We start from the raw sequence: 18,803 nt of genomic DNA, 5'->3' as shown, positions 1-18,803 counted from the left end.
GTAATTAGAAAAGTTTTTTGTTATTACGTTAATTTTCTATTTCTTAAAGGCGGGGTGCATCATTTGAGGTGTCCTTAAAAAAGTTGAAAGTTAAGTATTTTCTCTGTTAAGTATGTGTTAACAATGCCCAACTGAGAACAAAGAGCCATTACGCTTTATTTTCCACTGCTCCTATCTACCTTCATCTTGCTCTTAGCATACTGCTCGGGGCAGAACACATTAGGTAGGAGGAATGGGGGAGTGGCGGAAGTGCTGGTGAGTGACGTCATGCTTATCCCAGCTCCTTCAATGCACCTTCACCTAACCTTCACTGTGTACTCTCTGAATCTGCAAAACATCCCCCATGCATGTCTCCCATCTCCAGTGCCCTGACAGATTTCCTGTATTAGACTTAGGTCTAAACTTTGTTCCACTAAGACCTTAAACGTTGATTATTTTCATGAATATTTCCAGGCATGTCATACCAAAATACCACATTGGGGAAGTGTTTTATTTATGTAATAATTTACCAATCCTCAGCCCTATTTTAGGAGGGATGTCTTTTGCCACCATGCATACTGTTAACACACATTACGCACTGAAACATTTTTGTTGAAGTGTTGCTACAGTTCACATTTACCTGCACTGTATGGGGCTGCTTTGGATGCTTGAAGTGGATAACACTGAAAAGCAGGGGATCCTTTGCACTGTCAAGTAGCATCAAAGTGGAACACTAAAATCACAGTATGTTATTTTATTAGGATTCTGATGATCCTAAAACTATTATTAAAAAACTGAAAGTTCATTCATTCTATTGCAAGTTTACATTTGTATTAATGGTACGGGAAAAAAAACATACTGAGATATGAGTCTTGTAGACATAATGCTCTCCTCTTCTTTTAGTAATGAGTAGCATCTTTTCAAACAGGAAGAGTGTACGGCTGTTCTTCGCCCTTAGGACATGAAAGGTGCCCTCCAGCACCAGTTCGCCATATGTGGTCAGATCAGGACCTTTCCAATTGATCAAAAGGGACTGTATCTCCTGCAAATGCATACAAAATTAAATAATATTTTACTTGAAGACTATACGATCTGAATTCTTCTCAAATGTTAGTGTAGCAAACCTGTACTCTGACAGCATGTTCATGTTTTCTCTTCATATCGTTGATGTACCAGGCCACACCCGTCATGGTGTCTATGGCCTCCTGGACCACCTCATAACCCGCTTCATCTGGATCGTAGTGCTTAGCAATTTCCTTTCATAGAAAAAAAGGACGCATCATAATTTGGATTTTAATGTGGGAGAAGAAAAAACTGTGAAGACTGTCTTTACCTGAAGCAGCAGGTGATATTTTAGGATCCTCTGAACTGGCTTGAGAAGGAAAGACCCCAAAGGGAGAGAACGCTTCAGAGTGGCCTGACGATCCTTAAAGAACGTTGCCAAGGTTTTGCTCCTCATGCAGCCTGTCAATGCTGCTACTGAACTAAAAGATTGAAAAAAAAGAACTTTGTCAGAATGCCAACATAACATATCTCTAAACAATACGTTTGCAGCTCTTACTTTGGATAGTTGGTACAATACTGGGTGTAGATTTCAAAATATTCACTCTGAAGAATGGAACAAAACAATGACACATTTCCATCTGTTTCCTGAAAAACACTGAAGAGGATAAAAACACCCACCTTATCCACAAAGCATTGGGCGATAGCCACAGGATCGTTGTCACACATGTCCAACGACTGCAATAACTCACTGAAAGAGATGCAGCAAACCATAAAATGATAAAGGCCTTAAGAAAAAACACATTTTTGACAATAAAGAACACCTAAGAGTCAAGTTGTCATTAAATACAACGTTATATCCTTACTTGCCACAAGTGGGCAATGCAAACTAAAATAAACGGTCTGAACGTAAGCCTTAAACCAAGATAACCATGACTTCAAATCTTTTAAAAGGAACATGCAAATATCTATGTTTTAAATGTTTACCATAATTGTCCAAACATAAATAACATCTCTTAGAAGTGTTTTTTTAATCAAACATAATTCTGGCAGTAGAAAAAACAATAAATAAAAAGTAAAACACAAAATGATATGATGCAAAATGTGATTCAAGTGGAATATTCTTCCAGAAAAGGGAAAAAAAAGTCAAACAATGTACTTAACCAGCATAATTCAATGCCATAGCTGTGTACCCAGAAATCAACTCACAAATGTTCTGTTGAATTACCAGAGTAGAGCCTCACTATGAGAGGAATGCTAATGTGTGTTTTGGCAAGCAAAATGGTCAGCTATGACCAACTAGTCACGCAAATCCCATTTGGCATTTGAGTGGCTGCTTGGAGTCATTTGGTGAAATATCAACACTTGGAACCTGCTCAAAATTATAAGATGAAAGCAAAACAGCAGGAACAAAAAATAAGCGTGTGTTTAATTCATTCATGATAAGTTGTCTTCTCTTTATAGTTCATTTTGAGTTCTAAAGGAAATCTTGCAAGTCTTATAAATGCGTGTGGTCACAGACCAGTATGTACCTGTTGAATTCATAAATATCTTCGATGTTCCCAAACAGAGCACACACTTGCTCAGGGCGTATGGGGAGGTTGCTCATGTCGATAATGTGAGCCAGATAGTCCTGGAAAGCATCAGAGATGGGGGCCACGTTAAAAATATGTAGAACATAATCCTGACACTTGCGTTTTTATACCACTGGGTGGCACAAACATCCAACCGTTATCTCAACAGTCCCTCGGGCTCACGTGCATGTTTCATAGACTACTTAGATAAAAATAGCACCTGTTGGTATGTGCTATGCTATTATACACCTTCCATACTTTTTCAGGCTTAAATATAATGTAAAATGCAATATGATCCAACAGCAGAATTTAGTCCATTTATTTATAGGCCGTCAACATAACTGACCCAGACCATAAACATCCACTGTTCACTCCCCTCCCCTACTGACTTCATTACAGGGCAGATAAAACTATCTCAAATCCCCAGAAGATAAAAACGCCAACATCAGGCGCCGTCAAGCTCACTTAGACACTCACGTGTCATACAAACAAGTAGCGGGGAAATGTGGACAGGAGACAAACGTACACAAATAGAGACTATCTCAGAGTACACTAGCAATTTGTTCTGACACCCAGATGGTGTCCATCAAAGACACCAGCTGCAAACTGAAAGAATTGCATAGCATTTAGGATGCAGATTCCTGTGCAATGAAAACACGCACACGTGTGACCTTTAGCAAAACGAAGTAGACACAGTCTTCACACTTCGACAGGCTGCAATACTATTTTCAGAGCTTTAGGAGGTGAAGAGCGACGTTGAAAGGATCCTCATATCCTTCGACCAATGTAGGTCATGTGTGAGAGTGAAAACCAGGTGTTGTGGGATTTAATTGTCTGCAAGAGAGCCTCTGGGTCAAACGGCTGTTTTCTCCACGCCCACTGGATGGACAGTTGAGAATGACTAGTATGCGAGCACGTGATAAAACTATCTCAAAAGAACGGATGGACCCAGTTTTAACAGCTGTCACTGGGTTATGTGTCATATTGAGTGTTTGCTTTGATGACGTCATTGATTAAGTTTCTCACTTCTTTGCTTCATAGGAACTCAAGTGTGACGGAATAACTCGAGGATCAATTCGTTTAAGGTTGCGTTGTAATTTCAAAAGGGTCATGATAACGGATGCATCTGTACAAGAATGTGTTCTCACATTGTGGCCAGTGGAAAATCTGCAGCTCTTTTGTATTGTCGGGCTGAAAACTGTCAGAGCCTTGCATGTTTGCAAATGCTACAATGTTTGTCGACAAAACTCGCTAATTGAAAATAATCAACATTCCATTGTTGACAGACACATTTTTTATAACAGCGTGAGGCAGTAGCGTCTCTGTCAATCAATAACATACAGAAAAGCGGGCATCGACATCAAGCACGTGTACCAAATTTTTTAAAGTTTGGGCGCATTTTACCCTGGACACTGTGAATAAAAAGACGTTTGCAAAGCAGACCTTGTTTATCATTGGCAGTACCTCCGTGATCCATGAACTTTTAAAGAGTAAAAAATATTCGGACAGTTGATACAAACAGAGTCTGACTAGCCTCGGAATGATTCAAGTAACATTCTTGCCAATACAGTTTGATAACATTTGTACATTTTTACATTTATATAAAAGAGAACTTGTGAGCATTATCCAAGACTACGCCTGCAAACGTTTATGAAATGAAAGTCATCCACTCCAAAGAACAAACTTCAGTTGTTAAAACCTTAAAAAAAAGACAAAAAATAGTTTCTTAATTGGTTTGATGTCAAACATTTGAGAATAATCAAGTACTATTTTACTTTACAGTTGACCACGGAGTATACCGTATTTTCCCCACTATAAAGCGCATAAAATTGAGATCACAGTAAGATCTAACGTGTATATTGGGGTCTTTAAACACTTACGGTATATATTAGGGCAATAATTGATTCGACAAAATCGCAAAAACATTTACACTTTACCACCAGTGGTATGGATAAGGTATTAGAGTTTATCTTGTAATTATCACACTATTTTTGTTCTGCATTTTGATCGGTTATACAGTCCCTCCCCTTCTTCACCTGTGTTAAAAACATTGCGGGTTCATATGTATACCTACGCAAAATAACTTGTATAGTACGGACTTTGTTGAAGGACTCCAATCTATAACATTTGATTCTTGCCCAATGAGTAAAAATAGTGTGATAATGAGATACTCTAATGCCTTTTCGTATGTCATCTGTACCATTGGTGGTCTAGTGGCAAAGTGTCGGGACTCTCACCGCCACAACCTTGCACAAAAACGGTAGTATAGCATGAAACCTCGTGCAGTTACCCACACCTATAAATAATGTATGCAGTTGTATCCCAAACAGCTCTTCAGATTGTTTTTGTTGCTTTTATCCACAGATTAACAATTATTATGTAACATTATGCGCAAACAAAAAAAAGATCAAATAAATTGCAAAAAATTAAATAAATCGACAAAGATAAAAAAGAGACAAAAGAAAAAGATAAAACAAGAAGGAAAAAAAACAAGAAAAGGGGAAAGAGAAAATAAATAAAAACAGCAGGAAAAAAAATAAAATAAAAAAGCAAGAAAAAAAAAAAGAGTAAAAAGCTGGGAAAAAGGAGAAAAGGAAATAAAATACAAAAGGAAACTAGAGAACAAAAGAAGATGTAAGAAACAAGAACTAAAAAGCTAGGAAAAAGAAACAAATGAAGAAAAGTTAAAGAAATAGGGTTATAAAATAAGGAAAAAAGGAAAAATTGCTCGTTACATTCAAATAATTTGCAACTATATCAAGGCAAACTTTTTGCCAACCTTGTACTTTCACTAAAAAGTGTGGTTAAATACAGTTCTGTATTATGCAACCAACTAAATAAATCCACAAAATGTTTGCCATTTGTAACAAAAGATACGTTTTAAAAAACATAAATCTTATGTAAAATTGTTGACATGTGTTGGCCCAGGCAATCTTTCCAATATTGGTTGGTTGGATCCCTTAACCACTAAGGTCGTGGGGGCACCATTTCCTATGGTGTGTCTTGGGCAAGTACAGCCTGGTGGCGCCCAAACTAACAAGTGTTGCTGGAAAGCCAGCAGAAGGTAAGTTAATTTGATCTCAGGTTTTGGCCACACACAAAATTGATGTTGCCTACAGTTGTTCCAAGCTACCCTCACAGACTTTGTGTGATTACTCAGACCCGTAGAGGGAACATTAGGACAGGTACTTGTTGGTTTGCAGTCAGCCTGTTTGCAAAATGCCTCATATGTTAAACACATTAGCATGAGTGGCGAGCGATTGTCTGACAGTGAAGTGCTCCCGTTTCTAAACGCTACATGCATGATTAGTTTCTCTTTCAGCTAGTTATTTCCAGACGACAAAAAGTGGTAGGAGATGAATGCATTGCTGTGAGGTTAAATCATTTTTCAAGTCTGTGATGTCGACAAGACAAGTCAGTGATGACCTTTTTTCAAAAAGCAAAGCTTGGGCCGTGAAAGGCTTGCATTGTGCCTATGTCCAGTTTAAACAGAACATTTCAGCACACGCACTGCACTGGTTTATATACAAATATTGACCAGGCCATTAATTGCCGTATTACATCATTAAGTGGCTGATATTCCTCCAAATTTAACGGTTTCCTAATTTATGTTTTACTTTTTGGTTGATATAACTTCATTCCATGTAAAGACTTTAATATGTATGCACCAGACCATAAATTAAAATGTTATGTCCTTCATTATGATTTTTCTCAGTCTATGTAAAATAATAATCAAAGAAACACGATGCAGAGTCCTCCAAAGTTTAGGAATTTTCGCTATGAAATGTCCATGAATGCAACATGTTGCCCTTTGCTGACACACACGAGTTTGCGTCAACTTTTTTTAACTTAACACACAACGAAGAGATTTACCATATTTTCATATCATCAGGTGCACCCAAAATTGGCTAGAAATTTGAAAGTGCCTGGCGTTACTCCCAAATTTTACTGTATACTACCGTATTCATGCAAATATTGATCATACGAAAAAGATTGCAGATCAAAATCGCAAAATATTGTATGCAAAGGGAACCGAACTTGGGTCACGGTGGTGAGGGGTTTGGGGTTGGGGTTTTTAAGGCTTATTGTTCTATCTTCGTTATTCATTATCCATTATCCGTTATCGGTCAGTTCATAATACGCTACAAAGCCTAGGAGCCGGGACACTTACTCTCAGCCAAAAGGCCAAGCTAAGGTCCTAGCCCTAAAGCCTTGCTGCGATCATTGCGAATGCACCGTTCCCGGAGGTACTGCAATACCGGGCCGATACGTGGAGTGGACAGAGCAAGCTCTTATTCCATCTCCGAATCGCAAAAATCAAAGATCATGGCCAGAACAAGCTCACGGCCAGAAATTTCTGGACGTGAAGCAGATGGTACACAATCTTAGAACCACAGCGCCAAATCCTACCCACCAGACAACTTGTGATATATATAATAAAGAAAAATGCATTCGCTTTTCTCTCATTATTGCACTATTTCTACTCACGGTACTGGAGACAAATGTTAGAAAATTGAGAAAAGAAAGTCGTCCAGAAAGATATTAATAAACGCAAAGCCCCATTCATTATCATATATTCCAAGGAGTGTTTCCCTTGTCGTGCTGTTTTGCGCTTATTTATATCTTTTTGGGAGAATTGGAGTTTTTTCCGTTCGTCAACATTAGTCACTGGTTCTGTGACTAAAAATGGTGTGATAAGATAAAACATAATGCCCATTCATATGCAATTTGTATCATTAGTTTTCTCGTGGTTTGGATTGGCGCTCTTACCGCCATGGCCCGGGTTCGATTCCAGTTGCAGCCAATTGTTTTGCGGTTGTGGTCAGCGATATATTTTGACTAATCTATTATTGCACAAATACTGTAACATATTTCCCTAGAACCTCGTGTGTGACGTGCACCCACTTTTAAGTTCTTATTTTGGTAAGAAAAAAAAAGTGTGTTAAACACAAATGAATGCAGTAATATCATTAAAAGAATTTCAAATGCATTTTCAAAACAGTAAAAACAATATCTACTTACCTCCACAATGCTGCGCAGATCTTTGACGTACATGCGCTCCGTCTCGATGATTTCCATGACTACTCGGTCCACGTGGGTGAGTTTCGGATTGGGTGCCATGGTTTCTGTGACAACAGGCGAAGCGGGGATGTGAAGGATCTGTGTGCTCTGCCTATGGGAGGCAGCGTTGTTGTTATTCCACTGGTTGCCCAGTAAGAGTGGCTTCCATAGTCTGCGAGACCCTGTGATACCAGGATTCTGGTCCCTTGTCTGCTCTACAGTGCTGTCGGCTGGGCTCAGTTCCAAATCGATATCCTCCTCGCTCGGTATGGGCGGTGTGCAGAAGGAAGGAAGAGTCACTGTGCTCTCAAAGAGGCTGTGACTGTCACGGGATGATCCAGAAGACAAGGTGGACACAAGACTTACTGGACGTTCTCCTTCTCTTTCTACTTCCAGAGGCTCTGAGCATTGTTGCTTAAAATTGTCTGGTTCTGAATCTGTGTGTGTTGGTTCATGTTCTCCAGTAGAGAGTGGCGAAGGTAGCTGAGGAAGTTCTACACCGAGAGGAACATACAAAATGGGTGCATGTCGTAAGTCAACAGGGAGACTTGATAAAACACATTATTCATGAGAAATCCTTGTTTTTTTTCCTTTTTTGGCCACATATTTCAAATAAAACCTTGTATACTATGCACCAAAAGATATGTGCCAGGAATTTAGGAGGGAGCCGACAGAGTCTTCTTTCAATGCTTAAAGTTATTAAATTGACTTTTGCACTATTTTGGTTATATACCTTTCAACATACATGTTTTGCCCGTAATTTGTATTTTTTTTTCTTCTTTTTGATCATTTTGAATTGTGTGCTCTATAAATCAATTTTTGAACGGTATTTTTATCTCTTTTGTTAGACCGATCTCATCTTGTCCATTTCTGGTCAAATCTAGATCGTCTCGGTCACTGGTAGCAGACGACAAAGTAGAGTTTAGGAAGACAATGGGAATGGATACTCTGACAGTTTCTGTTACACAATAACCTTCTTAATGATTATAAGTCCCCTTGTCAAGCGATAATAAACCTTAAAAACCTGACAAAGAACCTATTTACTCACAGCAAGACAGATTATGTAGAATAAAACAAAATATAATTTGCTTAAATTCTCGTACGATTGGTATATGGCGTACACTATTTAAAGTAATTACAAAATACGGGAGAAATGTATTGATTGGCAGGTATGGGGAAAGAACAAAGAAAGATGCTAAAGAATAGTTTGTGTTGTGTATTTGGTAAATAAAATAATCATGTTTACACAAATTATTCTTTTTATTTTACATGGTCCATCTCGCTGTAAGTAAATAGGTGCAGTGTTTAATTGTGGCTTAACAGGGGTAATTGCAATCATTTTAAAGGGGAGCAATTGACTGAGGTTGACAGGTACATTGTAGAACAACATTCCGTAAATAACAGTTTCCCACTCTACATTAGCAGGAGTGGGTGAGGGGATGGTAAACTTGAAAAATCCATATCCGCTCTTTCTCAAAGTTTCTTACTTTCCCACAAATCATTTTTATTTTCATTTAAAAATACATCTTCAGCACAAAAGCGCATGCAACCAGCATCTGTCAAATATGGTTGCGTGTAACTTTGCAACTTGATTGATTACATACATTGAAAATTGAATTTTTATTTTCTTATATATTACACACTGGAGCTGAAAATTAGAGAATAATTTACTACCGATTGAATATTTCTGAAAAAATGCCATCTTCACTGCTCAATAGTTTAAGGACTTTTGCTTTTGCTGTTCTGCTGTGACTTTTGCTGTAGTTTAAGGACTTTTGCTACTAAAACACTTTTACACAAAATGAATGAGGCATTTCAACCCAAAAAAACAGTATTTTGCAAAAAAGGCACTGATCAAAATAAGAGAACACCTTCAGGTGCCTCCCACTTAATGGTGCTAATCTAGCACATGGCTATAATTACCTTCTTTCAACCCCTGTTTAACTGGCATTCTAACTGCCAGTTTTATTGATTTTGAAAGATGGTGGGCTGTTATACAGTGACTGAAAGCCTTTGGCAGGTGATTGTCCAGATGAATACAAAAGGGATGACCTTATCAGCCATAGCAAGACAAGTTGATCGTTTCAAATATTGAATCTTTACAAAACCACAGACTCATTCAAGTCGTCCAAGAAGGCTGGTCGTCCACGGAAGACAAATGCAAGAGAGGACAGATCACTGCGGAGGATGTCAATGGGGAATCGTTTCCACACTGCAGCTGGAATTGCTCGCCAGTTCAGTGCTGAACATGGTGAAGATCTGTTTCGCCATAGTGACTTGCCGTTTAAGAGCATTTGGACTGAAAGCCCGCACTGCAGGGACCAAACCTCTAATTATCAAAAAATAAATAAAAAATAAATAAAAAAGCTCGACTGAGCTTTGCTGAGGAGCATGTTGTGCGGACTAGAGGTCGACCGATTATCAGGCGGGCCGATTATAGGCATTGATATTGGGGAATTTGATGGATGTCAGTATTAGTAATTCGACCTGCCGATTAAATATATTTGATACTGGGTTAGAGGAGCAGGAGAGAGCTTTGCTTGGAAGCGGAGCCATTTGTATACTTGCTCTTGCCCTCCTTTCCTCCTCCTCTTTACCCACCCCGCGACTTCTGATTAGAGAAGCTTCTGGGGTCGGAACCACTGAAACAATAGTTTTCTGGACTCCACATGCAGCAGACCGGAATCAATCTGTTGATAATACAGTGGTACCTCTACTTAGGTATGTGTTTACCAACAAAAGTTTCAGGTTATAAAGTACCTGAACAGGAAAATATTGCCTCTAATTACAGAGGCATTTCGGGGTAGGAAGTAAAAAATACAGTACGCGCCGCGATTAGCTGCTTCCAGAGTTCCATCCATCCATTTTCTGCACCAGGGTGCTGGAGCCCATCCCACCCATCTTCGGGCAGTGGGCAGGGGACACCCTAAAGTGGTTGCCAACCAGTGCTCCCAGAGTTACCAGAACATTAAAAAAACAGGCTGCGTGTATCCCAGCATACTCTTCATATCACAGTCACAGTTCAGAGTTCAGAGACGAGGTGGAGGTTCTACCAAGTTGGAAGGGAGGAGGACTCAGTTTTATTTCAATCAGTTCAAATTAAAGACATTTTAGAAAATTCCATGAAGTCTCCGATTTTGTGAAAAGGAATCACCCAGAAAAAGTGTTTACAAGTCAGGCTATCGTTCATTATGATGTCTGCCTTGCGCATTTCCAACCGATTGTCAAAAGGCAAAAGAAGACGTCGTTGGATCAGTTTTTCAGGAAATGCGGGGCAAAAAGATAGATTATTATTTGATGTTATGTTTATTTACATTATGTGCCTCTCGTTTTATGTTTAATGTGCGGTAACCTAATTCTAACATGCATTTGTCTTGTGTTCTGATGCTCCTTCATAATATACTGCATTTTTCCGGGGCTTGGAATGGATTAGCAAATTTACATTCATACAGTTTTTGGGTTATGAACCTACTCCCAGAAAAAAAAAATCTTAAGTAGAGGTACCACTGTATTGAGATATTTAAAACTCCATGCCTCAGTAGAAAAGTGTGTGTGTGGTTAAGAGATAATGTAAAAAGTGTAGTTTACTTGTTTTAGGGAAGCAGGTTTAGATGGAGACTGATATATTTGCTGTTATCACAACATTAGTTCATCAATCAAGCGTGTGTGTTTGTGATTGAGAGTGAGCAAACAAAACGCGCTAAAGTGAAAGGCTGAGTGAATAGCTGTTAACATTACTTTGTCAGTCTGGCTCTAAAACCGCAGTGCTCAAACTTGAAGTTTTTATTTATTAATTGTTAAAAAAGAAAAAACAAAAATCGAGGAGCTATTATTCTATTATTTACCTTTAAATGAGTTTTCGCTGCGCCCAAGTTTAATTCCTGCATCGTCAGTTTTTGATTAGTGGGTGACTAATGGTAAAAAAACAAACTACAATTCCGAAACTGCGGAGGAGGCTGGAGGAAGAATGGATCAAAATCACACCGGAGCAGAGTGAGAGAGTAGTGCTATCCTGTGGTCGCAGATGTTCCATTCACAGCAGAGGCCTGTACACTTCTTCCTAAGTGCTTACTGTTGTAACCTCAAGAGTTTTTTTCCCTTGCCAAAAACATTGCTGTCCTCGAATTTTGATCAGTGTGTTCTCTTAATTTTGATTAGTGTGTTTTACGTTTTTTTTTGTGTGTGTGCGCAAAAGCCTTTAGTCATTTAGTGGGGAAAAAGGTTGTAGTATCAGAAACAATAAAATGTAATTTAACTGCTGAACAGTGAAGATGATTTTATTTCAAAATTATTTATTTTTGCTTTCCATATACATATTTGTATACATACATATGTGTGTGTATATTAGCGGTGGGCAGTAAAAGAAAAAAAACGTATCCGATTAATTGCAAATTTTATAATCAGATATTTTTAAGGTTTGCTAAATCATGAAATCAATGTTAGGAGTTGAATTTTAATAAAACAAAATAGGTGCTTCTTATTAAACAATTGTAACTGACTGGTTAATAGTGCCATTTAAGCAAAGTCACAAAGAGTAGCATTTTTTTGGTGCACAACCTATTAAAACTGATTTGTAATCCCTTATTCCTGACTGAATATTTTGTACACAATGTGTTTTTAATCATTGAAATGGTCTCTAAATACATGTGTGAGATTTACTGTTTAAATGAAATAGAAACATCATAATCATCCAGACTGACTGATAAAATGTTGACTTTATTTTTGGCCATATTGTACCAGACCTAATATCCATATTTTCCCAGGTGCTTACCACCTTAAATTAGATTATTACTCAGTTAAATAGAAATTATTTTATTTGTGCATCTGCACGTGCATGTAAAGTAGTCTGTGAAAAAAAGTTATGTCACCGTTTACAGAAGAACTGCACTCATTATAAAGGATCTATATTTAGACCAAAACGCCACAATATTTAACAGTGGTTTCTCTTCACTCAAATAATTACTGAAAAGGAGAAATATCAAAACGTTATATTTTTAGGAACGCAATTTCTCATTCCCCTGATTGCTAAATCAATCCTGGGACCAACTGAAGAAAGACAGGATGAAGTAAACATAATGAGATGAAAAAAGAGGCAATGGACCAGGAGTTTGTTTATATAGCCTTTTACCCCTACTTTAAATTCCAAGGAAATGCTGTTCATATTCGGTTTCACATCCTGCCCAGGCAAGAAAGATTTTTCCTCACAGAGGATCCAAAATATACCAAGCCATAAAAGTAAGTGGGGGATAGAGTGCTATTTAGATGCCACTCTAAAGCGTTTATTTTCAAGAAGTATTTGTAGGGTTAAAAGGTATCAAGCCCAATGTATGCTACATAACAGAAGTATCCAAGGATGTATGGTCACTTCTAAACAATATAACTGGATTGAATTAAGGTAAAACTGTAAGGTGAAGTGGTTCCGCTCAAATTTACTGCCAAGTGGGGATGGTGAGATAATTTGATGCTGATAGTTCACAGATGTCGCTCATGTAGTCAGCTCAAAATTAACTCAATATGTCAGTGCTGACAAGTTTGAATGAGTGTTCATTATCTTTAGATGGGCACCATGGAAAGAAAACCCACATTTGAAATATTACCCAGGGGAGTAAATGTGGAGGTAGTGAAGGGAATCACTTTTACCAGCATAAGCTCTTGACAAGACTACAAACACGACAGTCTTCTCCTACAAGAGCAACTTACACAGGGCAATAAAATTCCCATGAGAGCAGAGAAAAGTTGAAGAAAAGTTTGACATTTGAATGATGACCTTCCAGTTTATTCATATGCAGGCACATCTGGCCCTGTCCCACTTTCCATGACTCAGTCCTGTTATGAAAGTGGGTTGTGTGTCTTGTTACTCCATTTACACGCTTCGTTCACTACGCAGAATAGTTAAGAAAGGAACAGAGCAGCAAGCTAGTGGGAGATGATCACTGTTCATGCCCTGTGTCTAACTAAAGGGTTGACGGTGCAAAAAAAAGGAGTTTAGAGCTGAGCTATTACATACCACTTTTAAATGAGGCATCTGCTTCCTTTGCCTAGCTTCTCTTATAAACTGTGCCATGACTGACTATGAAAACCAACTTCCTCTTTCCTATTCACCTACGGCCCCATATTTTCCTATGTATTAAAACTCTAATGTAACAGGAAAGTGGGGCAAACAGCACTGCAAGCAAAGAACCAGCATTGTTCTTATAGTTTTAACACACATACTCCATAGTAGGGGTTGGACGATATGCTTAAGTTACAATTCAATTGCATCACAATACTACGGTGCTAATTTGATTTATAATCACAATTCTCTATAAATGCGATTCTACGAGTATTGTGATTCGCTGTAATTGTGATTTAATTTTTCTCACCTAAAAAACATACAAACTAAATGATACACTCCTGGCACAATAAACCAAGAATGATGTTCAAACAATGCACATGAGTCTGTGTCAGACAGTCCAGAGGCTGACATTTATTCAAACTGAGACAATGAGAACATAACACGTAGACTGTGCAACGGGTTTGGTTGGTTAGTTGGTTGGTTGGATCTCTAACTAATAGGGTCGTAAGGGTAAAATTTCCTGTGATGTGGCAAGAACAGCTTGGTGGAGCCCATCCCTCTCCAGGCCAACAAAAGTTTCCAGATGTCTTGAACCGAACTTTTTACGCGTTAGGCGAATGTGCTAACTACTGCACTACGGAAACACAGCCACAAAATGTCATGAACTGAATCTTTTAACGTAACAAAAATGTGGTCCTTTAATTATGCTATTTTCATTTAACACAGTAAGATGAAAAAATAAAATAGAGCTGTTTGCTTTACCGCATTTTTACGTACCTGGTATGACGTCAAAAAAATCGATTCTAGGGAGAAACGTAAATTTTAAAAATCACAAAAAATAAAACCGCGATACATACATGAATAGATTTTTTGTCCCACCCCCTACTTAATAGCACGTAATACGACTACTTGTTTACCTATCATTGGACCAGTTTAAAATTACAGCTCAGCTTTGATCAACCACTACAGAGCCATGAATCATCCTACACTGAAACTGCTCACCATTTATCCCATCAACAGATTCAAAACCTCAGCACTCAGCTAGTGCAGGCCAAATCGAAGTACTGTAGTTTAATTGTTCATATTATGAAAAAAAAAGCTCAGTAGAGTTCTTTGGTGAGGTCTTCACCGTCTGAATATTTGAGTGAAGATAAGGTGGGGTGCAGTCTTGACTGAGAAATTTAACATCTGCAAACAATTGCTGGCAATTTCAGCAGGATGTGTTGACATACAGACAAGGCCGGACCTATTATAGTGTCACTCCCATCATGTGTTTGACTAAAATGGTATCATATTTAGGTTTAAACCGAGCTATTTAAACAGCCATTGGTTTGTTTACTTCTGTTTGTGCACAAACTCTTATGCGCTCGGACAAACCTTATCAGGATATTATTTTCGTCTTCTGTGCATTCAAAAGTGATTGTTTGCAGGAAATGGACTGAAAGAATTTCTTCTCACAGCCAATTTAAACCTGAAGAAGGCATAATTGTAATACCTACATGTCAATTATGCTTTGTCCCGATAACTAAAACATACCAAAAATGCACTTGGTCTTGTGCACATGCTGCTTTACACCCATCTATTTTACAAAAAGCTATTATTAGTTAACGTGTATAACAGGTTTTTTAGGCTACAATTCCCTTTTGAGTTAATCTCTGTTCTCGCAAGTGTAAATTTTCTAGAAGAAATATTTATATACGACAGTAGCTCAGGAGGTAGAGCGATCGTTTTAGGATTAAGGGATCCCAGTTCGATTCCCGGCTTGTCCGTGTTACATGCCGAAGTGTCCTTGGGTAAGACACTGAACCCCCAATAAGCAGGTTAGCGCCTTACATGGCTGCACAGATCACGGCCGCTATTGGGAAATGTAAAGCGCTTTGGGAAGTCATTGACTTGAAAAGCGCTATAAAAATGCAGATCATCATTTCAAAACTTGCTCATATGACATTACTTATACATTTAGTTGAAATTCAATCCATGCTGCTTCACAAAAAAATTTCAAAGGTATATTTTCAACCACATTCCTTTTAGGACCACATCATACGATGCTTAGCTTTCCAATATAAACATTACCCGAATCAAAACTTCATGAAAGATAATACTTTGTTCTACATTCGTCACTCTGTGTTGTTTGTCATCATGTGTCCATCTAGGTTTGCTACTTAAAGTGCAAAATGCAACATTTAAGCATGAATTTCCCTTCACCCCCCTTTCAACACAAACTACTTTCAAATGCAGTTGCACAACAAAATCGTTGTTCTGCCCAATTGTGAAATATGATCAAAAATGATGTATTTTCAAAAGGGTGAATCCTTCAGTCTGGTCCAAAGCTTAAAGCAGACAAGACATTTGCTCACTAAAAGCTTAATGACAAATCAGTCTGAAGCATGTAAAGTCTAGCTTCTACTTTCAGATAAGTCATAATGCACGTGGTTAACAGGCTCTGATGTCATAGCGGTGATGAACAGACTACGGAAATCCATAGCACCTAGCAATTAACCTTTCAAGCAAGCTCAGTCAACAGAATAACAGAAATAATGATAATCTCTTTAGAGCTTTCAACCCAGAAACAGTCTTTTATATATATATATATATATATATATATATATATATATATATATAACCTGGTGTGCGAATAAGTAGCTAACTTTGTCTTTAGAGCCTCAAAAACAAGAGTCGTCAATGTTTTAACCAAAATGTACTTGGAAATAATTTGGGATGTATCAGGGCAAATAATTGCTGTTATGGATTGCAGCACTGCCAAACCCAAAGATAAAACAACATGCAATTAGTTTTTTATGCAGAGGTTGAAAAATCTTTAGAAGATATGACTCAATTTTTAGACAACCCAAGCAGTGTTGACCAAAAAGTACAAATTCTGACGCAGGCAACGTATCTGCATATTTACCCGGCCTCTGTCTAATTCAGAACAAAAGTAAAGTACTCTGTGTTCCATAACAGGGACCTATTTAATACGCTATGTCAAACAACAATGCAAGCTCCTAAGGGCCTATTGTAAGCTCTGACAGAAGACACTGCTAATTACATATTTAAAGCATCTCACTGTAGTTAAAATGTCCTTGTTTTCCATGGTGTCAACAACAGCATTGATAAGAAAAAGCTGAGTTAAGAAAAAAAAAAAAAGAGTACAATATTTCCAAGCAAAAGAGATTCTTAAGCTAATTGATACAACTCCACCTTATTAGGGCACAACTACTAAGGTCTGCGCTTGCAGATTGTAAAATCATAACCCTCCTGCTTGATTAATACCAAGTCGTGTTTCAATAGACAAGTAAACTTGTATGACTTCATGCTGTTTGACCCAGAATAACGATCACTGATATGAAAATACTTTTTACCTGGCCGTTTGCTTTCATAGTGGCTTTGCTTATTGGTGTCCTAATTAGGAAAAAAAAGATCTGAGGTTTGTTTGAAATAACTACACGAGTACAATGCAGGGCAATGAGATATTTAGATGCTTCGCAACTCAAGCCAGACAGCGAAATAGGTTTTTAAATTGGTGTTAAAAACTACGAGCTTCTGACATTCTGAATAACAGGAACACACAAATACCATACAAAAACACACTCACAAGAAGTATGGAGAGGTTAACAATGAGAAAAAAGCCCACCTAGTGACCAGGAAGACTAGGCTACTGATCCCCATATTCCAAAACAGTCTGTGTTTGATTACATTTTATTAAACCAGCTAACTTTAGGATTTTGTACTATTCAATTTGGTGCTATCCACTTTTCCTTCTGAGTATGGCAAATAATTGAGGTAAACAGGAATACGTTTCAATAATAAACAGAACATAGAGCTAAGTTCACTCTGTTGGTTGATTAAATACATATTGACCAGAGGTTTCAATTCGCCTGACAAAATTAGCGCCGAACACAAATATTGCAGTGTATGCTAGCGTTAACCCTGGTTTATGTGTTTGCAAGCTGCAATCAAATAATGTTGGATTACTTTTTTAAAATGTCGGGATTTCAATTTACCAGATTGCCTGATTCACAAGGGGCACACACAAAGAGTTGGATTACCTAATTCTCACTTGACCAGACAACCTGAACCAAGTACGTTAATTAACTCTATATTTTGACTGTACTGAAAAAATGTCTGATTCAAATGAGGGTTGCATTGTCTGGGTCCTTGATACATTCTTGGCCCTGTCAAATCTTGTTTCCTGAAACTGGTCTGTCCTACGTAATGTTTCTTGTAGACATGCCTTTTTGACCTCTTTGAAAAAAACCTTCTCAGTCAAAGCATCTGTTTCTGGTCATATAAGGAATGAATGTTTGAACAGAAACAATCCTATCCTTGGCATGCACAAATATGAAAATCCATTCTTCCTTTCTAGCTAGTATTACACTTCTGAGCTCAACATTTAAAATATTTGTTCTCAACAATGCATCATTTGATAACTTGTGTTACAAATCCAAGAGCACAGCACTTTACACATTCATGTTCACTGGATACAATCTTTATCATTATAATACTACAACACGACCCTTCCTTACCTCTGGTTTCCTACTTCATTGCCCCCAACACCAAAGAGATTCAATGTTATAGCCCCTATTTCCTCGGGAAAATCCCAATTCCACCTGGTAATGTGAATAGCTACCCACCACGATGGCAAGGGCGGCAAGCACAGTGCGCAATCTAAGATAAGACCCTGAAGTCTTTGCAGACCATTATCAAACAGCAGGAACCAAATCTACAGGAATTACACAAAGCCCAGATTAGCTTTCTATACGAGAGCAGAGTAATTTAAATCATTTATTGTGGTCTGATCTACAAATATTAAGCTAAAGATTGATGTTTTACTGTATTTCTACTTTACCGGTATTTGACCCACTGGATTTTTATGTTAATTATTAGCTTAAAGGCAAGTAAATCAATAGCAGTGGGTAGCAAAGTACGCTTAGGCAAAGACACACATGCACAAATTGAACCTGCATTCCACACCGACACTCAAGGTTAAAATGGGCTGGGAACCTTTTGGAGAATTTGAGTGTTTACATTATTTTTACCGCAACAAACAATAATTAGTTGTTCTATTGATATGTTATCTTCTGATCAATTAAAAAGTCTGGTTTGGATCCTTGATTGTAAATCAGTACTTTAAG

The 18,803-nt window shown here is 37.9% G+C and overlaps 1 protein-coding gene and 1 pseudogene across 1 annotated transcript in view; both read right to left on the bottom strand.

Annotated features, from left to right (window-relative positions):
- LOC148351615 (pleckstrin homology domain-containing family G member 3) overlaps positions 1–18,803 on the bottom strand; it is a 41,222-nt gene that overhangs the window by 10,456 nt on the left and 11,963 nt on the right. Inside the window, exons 3-10 of the mRNA XM_088354267.1 lie at positions 7,578–8,110; positions 2,514–2,614; positions 1,663–1,732; positions 1,541–1,587; positions 1,313–1,463; positions 1,104–1,235; positions 839–1,021; positions 620–712 (exon numbers count right to left, since the gene is read on the bottom strand). Of these exons, the coding sequence (XP_088210393.1) occupies positions 620–712; positions 839–1,021; positions 1,104–1,235; positions 1,313–1,463; positions 1,541–1,587; positions 1,663–1,732; positions 2,514–2,614; positions 7,578–8,110 (1,310 nt within the window). The remainder of the gene's footprint in view (positions 1–619; positions 713–838; positions 1,022–1,103; positions 1,236–1,312; positions 1,464–1,540; positions 1,588–1,662; positions 1,733–2,513; positions 2,615–7,577; positions 8,111–18,803) is intronic.
- LOC148351616 (U2 spliceosomal RNA) lies at positions 6,781–6,928 on the bottom strand (annotated as a pseudogene).

The sequence above is a fragment of the Urocampus carinirostris genome, chromosome 15 (assembly GCF_059441175.1).
Source record: "Urocampus carinirostris isolate Australia breed hairy pipefish chromosome 15, RoL_Ucar_1.0, whole genome shotgun sequence".
Lineage (NCBI taxonomy): Eukaryota > Metazoa > Chordata > Actinopteri > Syngnathiformes > Syngnathidae > Urocampus > Urocampus carinirostris.
The sequence above is the reverse complement of the archived record's forward strand: the minus strand, read 5'-3'. Positions and strand labels throughout refer to the sequence as shown.